The 11,657-nt window shown below is 44.4% G+C and overlaps 2 protein-coding genes across 2 annotated transcripts; one reads left to right on the plus strand and one right to left on the minus strand.

Annotated features, from left to right (window-relative positions):
- Positions 1 to 339: 339 nt before the first annotated feature.
- Positions 340 to 1,942, plus strand: LOC124653702 (isocitrate dehydrogenase [NAD] regulatory subunit 1, mitochondrial-like). The gene is made up of 4 exons (XM_047192770.1): positions 340 to 389; positions 599 to 785; positions 1,171 to 1,216; positions 1,429 to 1,942. The coding sequence occupies exons 1-4, from the start codon at positions 340 to 342 to the stop codon at positions 1,701 to 1,703; spliced, it is 558 nt and encodes a 185-aa protein (XP_047048726.1). The 3' UTR covers positions 1,704 to 1,942.
- Positions 1,943 to 8,989: 7,047 nt separating this feature from the next.
- On the minus strand, positions 8,990 to 10,708 carry LOC124656123. The gene is made up of 2 exons (XM_047194926.1): positions 10,064 to 10,708; positions 8,990 to 9,140 (listed from the first exon to the last, which is right to left on the minus strand). The coding sequence occupies exon 1, from the start codon at positions 10,706 to 10,708 to the stop codon at positions 10,112 to 10,114; it is 597 nt and encodes a 198-aa protein (XP_047050882.1). The 3' UTR covers positions 8,990 to 9,140; positions 10,064 to 10,111.
- Between the last annotated feature and the right edge of the window lie 949 nt (positions 10,709 to 11,657).

Here is an 11,657-nt window from a genome sequence, read left to right on the forward strand (position 1 = left end):
GGATACTCGTCGTAGTCGCCCATGGACAGGGTCGGATCGGTTGACCCAGCTGCGATTGGTGCAGCCGTTTTGGCTTGCATATTTAACAGAGGGCTGGAGAGAGAGAGGGAGAATCGGAGTCGGATACGATTACGGTACCGTAGATCCAAGATGTGGTTTCCGCGGTGGCGCACAAACGCGGCGGAACGAGCGCGATCAACGATGGTCACTAAACATGTCCACCGCGGAACGAGGCGCTCTTGACGGTACCTCTTGGCGCCAAGACGAGCCGCCCGCTCGGTCACGGATCCGCTGTTGCTTCAGTTGATCAGTTGTCCCGTTCCCGTCCCTAGGTAGGTGATGACGAAGTTATGCTATGAAAGGATTGCCAAGTATGCTTTTGAGTATGCACCTCCGGGATTAGGGTTAGACAAATATCAGATTTTCGTTTGACATAAGCCTAACCTCGAGCTCGAGAGACTACAATAAGAGAATCGGTAACACAACAGTGACTCTACGACTCAAAAGAATATATTATAACTCTTAGTAGAGTAAGATCCAAATTATTACACGCAGAGGTCACTAACCTAACATTCAACAAGCAACGAAAGCAAATTATGTACCTTGACAACAGAAAAAAAGTGACAGCGGTGCATAAGGCAAACATCATGAAGCTTGCTGATGGTTTGTTCTTGGAATCTTGCCGTGAGGTTGCTACGAAGTATCCTTGCATTCAATATAGTGAAATCATTGTGGACAACTGCTGTATGCAACTTGTTGCAAAGCCTGAACAATTTGATGTTATGGTATGTACATGAAATCTATGCATTTCTCACTAAGTTCCACTGTTTGTAATGCAATGGTATTCTCATTATTCACCTAACCGATCTTTTCAAGACATTTTAAAATAATAATCTCACGAAAGCAAAGTTTGTCTTTTAAAAACTTGAATATGTTGCTCGATCTATGCCTATATTCTATGCTGTCAGATTGTTTAACAAAGTTTCTGCCAATTAAGTAGTACAATCTTTCATGTTTGCTCCGTTTGGGCAATCTCATATTTGTTTGTCTGTCCTGCTTTATGTTCTGAATGCCTTTTTCTTGACTGTTCTGAAGTTTTCACATCATTTTCACAAGGTACTTGTTGTCTTGTTGAATTCAGACTTATTTATATTCTTTTCCTTTTTATAGGTTACCCCAAATCTGTATTGCAATCTGGTGTCTAATATAGCTGCAGGTATTGCTGGAGGCACTGGTGTCATGCCTGGAGGTAGAGTCTAATCCTGCTTGTGATTTTCTTGTTTTAGGACTGGTAGATTTTCATTTGCCCATAGTTCAATCGCTTCTTGTTAACATGGTCTATGTTGTAGTCGGTATATTTATTTAGTCTTTCCATGCATGAACCTCTTGATACTTGAAGTCTCTAAATCATGTACTGCATTATTTCAAGTAATGTTGGCCAGTACCATGCCGTTTTCGAGCAGGGTGCTTCTGCAGGAAATGTTGGAAATGACAAGATTGTGCAGCAGAAAAAAGCTAACCCTGTTGCTTTGTTTCTCTCGTCCGCGATGATGCTGAGGCATTTGCAGTTCCCGTCATTCGCGGACCGGCTGGAGTCAGCAGTGAAGCGTGTCATCGCAGAAGGGAAATACAGGACCAAGGATTTGGGCGGCACCAGCACCACCCAGGAAGTCACAGAAGCGGTGATTTCCAAGATTGGTTAACGACCAATCGTGTATGTTTTTTGAATCGAGCCCCCCATTGGACTAGGCTACTAGTCCTGACTGATTTTTGTTGATTGTAGTTTTAGATCATCGTTTTGTTCAACAAATCATTGTAAATCTCCGGGCGTCTAGTTATGGTTATGCTTCAGAATAATCTGAGCAACTCACCATGAACAGTTATTTCCATATTATAACTGGAAATAAGAGAGAAAATACAAGAAACAATTCTCTTTTCAATCTATCCGCTGCTGCTGTGGCTGTGTGTTTTTGAGTTAGTTGGTTCGTGCTCTAATATTGAGTTGTTGATGCACTACAAGTAACACTTTTTCTCCTTTGCTGAAAGCCTGAAGTGGACATCAATATTACTGTTCTCGTAATACTTTGACGCGACTTCTTGTAGACGGTAAACATTCAACACAGCTACAGTATAATACTTCTTTCTTAGGGTCTCACATACTCTGAACACCCTGTTGTGCAATGTAGACAAAAGAGTCCTTCATAAGAAAAATGATAAACACTAGCCCATCCAACCCGCTGCCGCAGTGCCGGCATCCGCTATGCTCAAACGGGTCCTCCTCGCTAGCGCCCGCACTGCCCATCCTTTGTTTCGCTTAGGGCATCTCCAACGGGGCGACCCAAACCGCGTCCGCGCGTCCGGATAGGTCGAGCCGGACAAAAATGCGGCCCAACGCGGGGACGCACCGCAAAAGCGGACGGCCGCGGCGTCCGGAACGACGCAAACCCGGCCCAAATCTGGGCTAGGTTTGCGTGGCCGCGGATGGCACGCGCCGTCCGCTCGCGTCCGGGCGCTGGTCGCCTCGTCTCCCTGGGGCCCACCTGTCGGTGACCAGGGAGTCTATTAAATTGGGACTGGAGGGGATCTGGCTCCACTCCAGCCCCCACTCCACTCCCCGCAGCGAAACCGCCGCCATGGCCAAGCGGCGGTTCGCCAACGACGACGAGGCGAGCAGCAGCCGCCGGCGCTGCGGGCTGCGGGAAGAAACCGAGGCGGCCTCCACATCGGAGAGGCCGCCCGCGGCGGTGCGGCATTGCCGCAACCGCCGCCTCTCCTGCTCGAGCCGAAGCCCGAGTCCTCGGAGGAGGACCCGGACCTCCGCGCCGCGCTGATGATCTCGGCGGCGGAGGAGGAGGCGAAATGGCCGCACCTCCATGCGGCCATTCGCACCTCCGAGATGGAGGAGGCGGCCCGGCGGGAGGTCGAGGAGGCGGAGGGCTGGGAGCTCTACGCCCAGGCCCGCCAGGCGCGACGGGAGGAGGAGGAGGCGGCGCGGCGGGAGGAGGCCGGGCGCCGCGCCGGCGAGGAGCGAGCGGGCGCCGGGAGGCCGGGCGCCGCGCCTAGCGGAGAGGCGGCAGCGCCTCGGGGAGGAGGCGGCTGCTCCGTGCGCCGCCGCAGCCTCGGGTGGCTCCGGACCCCCACTCGGCCTGGGAGGAGGCCCTGTGGTCTCCGTGGCTAGAGTCCCCGGCGCGGTCGAGCCACAACAGCGCCTCGCCGCCCGGGGACGTCGTCCACGACGACGCCCACAGGGGCTAGGCGGCGCACCGGCGGCCACCGCGCCGCCGACCAAACCCTAATAGAGGGTTTTTAGTTTAAATTTAAAAGCCCACTACGAGCTTCTTTTGTTAGTTTATTTTCCCAAAATAGAGCTATGTACAAATTTGGGCCGCTGTCCACGTGTCCGCTCGGCCACCCAAACAGCCCAATCCGGACGGCCCAGCGCGTCCGTTTGGATCGCGCGGTTGGAGATGCCCTTAGGACATGTACAATGGTGATGACTCAGCTAGACCATTGTACATGCCCTTAATGATCACTAGGGATGGGCTTGGGCTTTTTCTTTCTAACGGCCCGCGGATCTTCCAGCGTCCAAACGTCCATGAGGAACGCTAAGTTCGGGATTTGTACAGATTTACGCATGCTTCCGTGGCCTGCCAGATTGACCACACACGACTTGCTCCTCCAAAACGGCCAAACGGACCTATTTAAGGGGAGTGGTGTTTTGGAACATGGGAGCATATACTACCTATATTTTGAAATGCATCTTACATATATTTTAAATTTCAAAAAAATTGAAATAAAAAATTCGCACGTACATCTTCACGTGCTACGCGCTCACAAAGTCGTTTCGTAAAAAATGAACTTATCATGTGACGTGTGTAAAAAAGACAAAATTCAGTGCTGAAAACAATGTTTTTCACATGATAAGTTTTCTCTTTTTTACATAGGCCACAAAAAATATTATTTTTTCGTGAAACTTGACGCATACACATATATTATGGAGATGTACATGTAGAATTTTTTGTCAAAATTTTTCCACACTTCGAAATATGTTTTGTTGGTAGAGGGAGCATACGCACCTGGGAGCCAAATTGAATTTTCGCTATTTAAGCTGGTACATATGCTCTTCGGTAACCGAGGTGGGACTAAAATATTGGAGCGACGGACGCGATGTGCGCGTACTGGTGCACTGACTGAAAGGTCGCATGCATGGCTCAAACAAAAAAAAAATCGTGTGCTAAACCACTCACTCCGGTAGCTAGCGATGTAGCGGATAGCATCATCCAGCTACATAGCAACGCTATATATTTTCTTATTGGAGTAAATAAAAAAACAGTGGCTAGTAACGTAGAGTAGGTGGTACAAGAATCGATCAAAACACACGCGCGCCCTACAAATAATCTGTGTGTTATACGTGAGCATGAATCGGGGAAAAAATGGACGAGAAAACAAACTACTCCCTCTAATCCAAAATAACAAGATAAAAATAGATATATGTAGACATGTTTAAACGTGTATATACATATATTTTTGGGAAATTATTTCAAGTCAGAGGGAGCAAAAGAAGTCACCGTCCAAAACAAAATCATGACTATGAGGGGAATAAATATTAGTGCGGTAGGAACAAAATATTTATGCATCGGGGAATATTTATTTTACGCAACAGGGAACAACCATTTATCTAGCAGGGAACAACTATTTATCCATTGGGAAACAAATATTTAAGCAACAAGGAACAAATACTTACACAATATGGAACAACTATTTACGCGGTAGGGAACAACTATTTACAAAGCAAGGAACATTTATTTATGTAGTGGGAAACAACAATTTATCCAGTGGGGAACAAATATTTACCCATCAGGGAACAACTATTTAAGAAGCGGGGAAAAATATTCACACATCAGGAAACAACTATTTACACAGCGGGGAACAACTACAAAGCAATGAACATTTATTTATGCTGCGGGGAACAACCATTTATCCAACGGGGAACAACTATTATTTACACATCGAGGACCAACTATTGACACAACGGGGAACAACTATTGAAGCGGCGGGGAACATTTATTTACACGGTAGGGAATAACCATTTATTCAGCGGGGAACACTATTTACATTCGGAGAACAACTATTTAAGCAGCGGGGAACACATATTTAGAAAGAGGGAAACAACTATTTAAGCAGCGGGGAACCCATATTTAGAAAGAGGGAACCATTTATTTACGCAGCGGTGAACAACCATTTATCCAACGACGAACAACTATTATTTGAACATTTGGGGAACAACTATTATTTGCACATTGGGGAACAACTATTGACACGACGCAGAACAACTATTGACGCAACGGGGAACAACAACGGAGAACAACTATTCACGTGGTGGGGAACAACAATTTATGCAACATAAAACAACTATTTACACGTCAGAGAACAACCACATGCGCAACGAGAAACAACTATTTCCACATCGAGGAAGAATGTTACCAGGAACAAAAGAAGAAAAACAACCAAAGAAACAAAACTCAACTACCTTGGGAAGAAGAGTAAAAGAAGCGGACAAAGAAAATAAAACATAAAAATATTAAAAAGAAAACCACGGGAAAGAAACATATAAAATCTAGGTCCGGTTAGATATCAGAGGTTTGATAATGGTTTGATAATAGGAACCAAGAATTTAAAACCATGAAAATAATACCTAACGGGAAAAGAAACATAGGAAACTAAACTAAGAAAGAAAAAGAAAAAAAAAGGAAAGAATGATAGACGGAGGAAAAAAGAAAACTAGGACAGAATCACATAATCCTTCCTAGAGCAGTGTTGTGATTAGCTAGAAGAAAATATGAGCTAGCTTATGATTTTATTTTTAACAATCTGAACTCAGATATAATTTTATTTAAAGAAATGGAGAACTCTTAGTTTAGTAACTCAGTCTTGTTTCGTTAACACGGTGTCTAGCTTACATAGTCATGGCCACAGTTGGTTGCTAAATGCTACGATAAATTCCGTAAAGAAGCTAATATATTTTTCATCTTGGTATCTTGTTATGTGGGAAATTGCTTATCTGATTTCTATATCTATTTTTTTACTTGAGTAATTATAAGTTTGCATTGGTCCCCTTTTTCAGAAAATGTGTGGTCTTGAAGAAAGAAAAGACACTTCCTAATGGACTCAAGACTTTATCCCCTTCCGGCTTGATAAACTGAAATTGAGAATTAACCAATCATAATAATGAGCAGTATATTTATTTGGAAATTTTGAACACCTAAATTTTATACCTTCATGTTAACGAAATTACAACCATTGTATCTAAAATAGAACGGACGCAGCAACGCGCGCTATCATGGTCTAGTTAAACAGTATATTGCTTCTGTAACCCTGTTTGACAGTAATTGCAGCATAATTGGGTGGTGTATACACAAAACTCACCCAAAGAAAAATGATAAAGATCAGACCGCTAAACATTTGCAATCCTATTAATATGTCTCCAAAGTCCTGGACAACCAACAGCAATCGATTAGATCTAGAAACCACGTCTCCCCCTAGGAGACGAAAAACCCATTGCCGAATCCAATGCACAACTCAAAAAATTAGTTTTCTTTTGTTTTTTAAACACAATATCATTTATGCGTGTTCAAATAGCCCAACACAAAGCTAACACGCCCATAACTCGTATCTTAGCTTTATCCATTTTAAGCGCACCATTCAACCAATTACCAAACATATTAGTAATATTAGAAGGGGGCGGGATGTTGTATGTGAAATAAATCAATTGCCAAAAATTTTTTTGCAAAGGGGCAAGCATGGAACAAATGTTCAATAGTCCCGTTAGAATCAGGAAAGCAATACTTTTGACACCCATTCCAATTTCTTTTTACCAAATTATTTTTAGTTAAAAATACTTTGTTACGAAGAAATCACATGAAGATTTTAATTTTCAATGGAATTTTAAGTTTCCATAAGTACTTACAAAGAAATCTCATCAAGTCCATACAGTAAGATTTGACCGTAAAAACTCCAGATTCCGTCAACTTCCAAACAAACTTATCAGCCTCATCAGATAGATTGACTGCCATCAAGCGCTGACATAAGTGCAACCATTCACTCCATTTGTGATCATTCAAACCTCTCCTAAAACATACTAGACCATAAAGGCGCGCGTTGCCACGCCCGTCCATCTGAACAAAAATAATAATATAGGGAATATTTGAGAAAATAGAATTAGTGATACCATACCAGAAAATACAACTATGCTTAGAATGTTCTTGTAAATTATGGCCAATACCAAGTATATAAGCAGTGATTTCAAATCCAGAGGTTAATCGCACTCTGGCAACTTTACGTAAGGCAGAGTTGGGTTTTTTGGGGTTGATAGTGGAAAAGTCGACAAATAAGTCACCCTTTACAGAACCGTACATGAGATTTTCACCTCATACGGAAGACTTTCAGTTGCCCATCGTAAATGGTATGCTATCACTGATAGAAAATCTTGTATATATGGGCCCTAAATTTGGTAAGAATAGCTCGACAGATCACAAACATACTGCTTAAATTGAGTAAAAATAATAACAATTTTCAGATATTTAATTTTACCATCTTCTGAACATACAAACAACACAGACTGAGAGTAGCGCTGTTGGATAAGTAGTGAATCACACTATAGTGCCTTTTGTCCATCCTTCAGTGCCATTGGAAAACGCCATTCTAAAAGTAGCTAATTTCACTATTCAATGAGGAAGACCCCATCACCCCATGGTATACCTAAATAAGTGAATCGTTGAAATTTTATAAAAATGCATCATATTTAGCATGAGGAGAAGTACAGAACTTTTAGTAGGGAAAGCTATCATTCCTCGAAAGTTTTTCCTACTTCCACCAGCAGCCTAACTGGAATCATGTTGTACAAGTGAAAGAATTAAGTCTAATCGTACTATAAGATTGATTGGAACTTACTAATGGTAAATGCTGCTGACTAAGCTTGGAATATACCGTACTTAGGCAACACTCTGTAAAAGCTACTCGGCAACACACCACTGATGCTAACTAAAATAATATTTCAGTAAAAGCATTGTCGAAGGTGTAACCTGTAATAAGTCATACCAGGAGAGAACAGTTGAACGTACACTTAAAGAAACTTCTAATACCAAGAATCCCAAGAACCAGCCTACTGATGGGATGTGCTTCAAATTTTCTTGCTTTTTAGTTTTTACCCTACACTCTGATATCCCAAGAACCAGCCTACGCCTTCAGTTGTGATTCCACATTATTTTCTAATTATATTTCCATAGAAATAGAGTGGTTAGAAGAGAGTGGAAAGCATGGAAAGTTAAAACTTGTATTAGTGGAACTCACACATAGATTATGGCCATATTACAGATATTTACTTATAATATTATGAACTTTTAAAAATATCTACTCAGATTATTGTTGACAGTATTGACATTTATAACTCGTCATGCTTTAAAAGTAACTACAACAGATGAGAGGTATTACAAAATTATAAGGAATGTGACAAAAGTATATTCAGTAAGGCCCGTTGGACAAATGAAAAGGACACCATTACAACAATGAAATAATCCCCTTATTTGTGCATTATGTGCTATATAAACATTAATAATTCCAGGTATAACTGTACCTGCAGATTCTTCCTGTTGAAAGTGATTAGAGATGCTCTACTAATTACCTATCTTAGGCACAGAATTTTCACCACAGTATGAGAGCAGAAATTACATAAAAACAACAACAGAAAGTAGTTGTATTAAAAATCTGAGGGGGATTAAGCAAGTTGATTTGTCTAGATCATTTTTTTTCAACTCATACACCATGTACTCTGTGAAACACATGCTGAAACAGAAGCAGAAAAGATTATAGCTGAGTGTTGTAAAGATAAGTTTTACTAAAGATCAAATAAGATTGCCTTGTCACAGCTACGAAAGTAACATAAGAAATCAGATCTTTTTCATGCAGTTTTGTAACGAGTCCAACTGCAAGGATGTCCACAATGTGACATGGGTGATGATGGTAGATCATCAACACGAGCTTTATGTAATCTGGAGGAGTAAAGGTAGTAATAGGTTCAGAATGTAATTTTGAGCAATACATTCTTCTATAATTTTTAAAAACTTCTCATAGAACTAACAAACATACTTAATGTTTAAATAAGCTGCACAAAGCAAAGCGTAGCCAGAAAACAAGGGATGCGATGGAGATCCAGGCGTCTGCCAATAAAAGTGGCATCGCTACTATTCCATTCTTTTCAATCTATTGACAAACTCAATATTTGCAATGTTGTAGGAATAGAACTCAACTCAAAAGTTGGTGGAGAAAAATTGTCCATCATCGCACCATGGTACAGGGAAAGTGAAGGAAAACATTCATGGTGGTATCATAACGATAATAAACTGCCCGCCTTAAAATTTGATCTTAACTCCGAAGAGTAAAGCATTGCTGTATGATATGAAGTAATGCAGGCATCTACATGACCTAATTAGTGATTTGAGTGCAAAGGGATTCAGCATTTAACCAGTTGTTAATTTTGGAAACAGTTTTACTAGGCCAGGTGTGCAATTCTCCTCTAAGCAACAGACTTAACAATGCAATCAAGCCAATTAAAAAGGCCGTGGAGCTCCATGCAGGTTCAGTCGACAAGCTAGGCGTGTGGATGATCAGTGGAAGGACCTCAAACCTGCTATCAGAGCTTTTGAGGAGATACAGGTCTCTGACTGAAATACAAAGTGGTCGGACAAGATCTGAAGTTAGGGGCATGTACAAAGGGATAGCAGTTTCATATGATAGCAGCATCACGGCATCTCTTCTTTTAACTGTAGTGTTGGAAACACGAGAAGAAACTTAAGGTAGCATCAGAGTAGTAGAGTTAAACTCGCTGTTTCAACAATCAAAACATTTTTTGTTAGAACAAAGTGTAAACCTTTCGTAGTCGACTGCATCAAATTCTATGAGACAGAGAGTACATATATCTCTAGGTATTATACGTAATTGTAAGCGTTCGATTGGTCATAAGAGCAGAGCTCACGGCAACAAAAAGAAAAGCAGCAGTAGTACAAAATTCGACATCACACAATGCGAGAAAAAAGGAAAAGGGATAGGTGGCTACTCAGTTCTCCAAGCCAGGCACCTGCATACGGCGGGCGTCCTCCGACTTCTTCTTGCCAAAGATCTCGTCGGAGACGACCTTGAGCTGGTGACGCTTCTTGGACTTGGCGATCTTCTGGATGGTCTTGGGGTTGGTCACCTTCTGCAGCTTGGAGCCGGTGCGCAGGACGTTCTCCTTCTTGAGCTTCTCCCGCTCCTGCCGCCTGGTGCGCTTGGCGGCCTTGTTCTGGCGGATCTCCTCCTTGAGCTCCGCCTTGCGCGCCTGGTACGCCCTCTTGAGGGACTTGTCGCGCACGCGCTGCTCCAGCGGCACGGGCTTCCGGGAGACCATGAGCGCGGACGAGCGGCGCGTGCGGGGCTCCTTCCAGCTCCGCCCCGAGACGCGCCCGGCGATGACGCCGTCGTAGGTGGGCTGCCCGAAGCCCGCCGGCTTGGAGGGGTCGGAGAGGGAGGGGACGGCGCGGAGCTTGGATGGACGGGGGACCTCGGCGTCGACGTCCATGGACTCGGCGGCCGCCTCCTCCTCCCGGCGCTTGCGCTTGCCGCGCGCGCCGCCGAGGCCCTCGTCGAGGTAGCGGAAGTCGATGTGCGAAGCCATGGGGGGGACGGGAAGCCGCCGTCTTTTTTTTGAGGGCTCCCGAGAAAGAGAGAGAGGCGGAAGGGGTGGGTTTTGTGGTAGGGTTTCGCGAAATTGGGCTCGGCCCGTTTGCTTCTGTTCCGATCCGTTGGTTTTAGCTCGATCGATCACAACACCTCACATTTTCTTCTTCCAGAACACCAAAAAACGTGTTCTAAGATGGGCGCCGCACAGGGCGCGGCCTCCCCCGCCTCGCACACGCCGTGGCAACCATGCAGCCCGAAACGTCCGCCCTCGCCGCGGAGCTTGCAGACAGTCGTCGCCGCTACTCAGCCGTCGCACCCGTCGTGGTGACCGCAGATCTCGCCCCCACGCGCGGAAGCAAGGACGGACTAAGATGTACAAGTGCGTGCCGCTAAATACGATGAACTCGAGCCTCCCCCGCCTCGCACACGCCGCGGAGGTTGCAGACAGTCGTCGCCGCTACTCCTCTCCCGCGCCAGCAGCATGCACCCGTAGTGGTGACCGCGCAGATCTCGCCCCCACGCGCGGAAGCAAGGACGGACTAAGACGTACAAGTGTGTGCCGCTAAAAAGGAAGAACTCGTGCGCGCGACTGGAACCACGCACCTCCATCTCCCGCCCCTATCTTCTCTTCTCGCGCCGCGCGCGAAATAAAGAAAAAATAAACTATCTTCATGGTTGCCACATTAGTTCAGCAAACCGCGCGCGTACGGGCGCGATATATACATACGGGTGTAGTACGGAGAGTACACCAAAGTCCTAACAAAAAAAGGAGCCGTCGGTTTGGAGGAAGAAGGAGCTAGAAAGTGTGGAAGATCTGCTACGTACACACAGGCAATCAACAAAGAACGAGCTAGCTACACAGATTGAACTCGGCAGCTACCACAAGATCTGGGGAAGAAAAGGAAGATGGATGGTTTACCGGCCTGCTTGATCGATCCATCCAC

The sequence above is a fragment of the Lolium rigidum genome, chromosome 5, assembly GCF_022539505.1.
Source record: "Lolium rigidum isolate FL_2022 chromosome 5, APGP_CSIRO_Lrig_0.1, whole genome shotgun sequence".
NCBI classification, from domain to species: Eukaryota; Viridiplantae; Streptophyta; class Magnoliopsida; order Poales; family Poaceae; genus Lolium; species Lolium rigidum.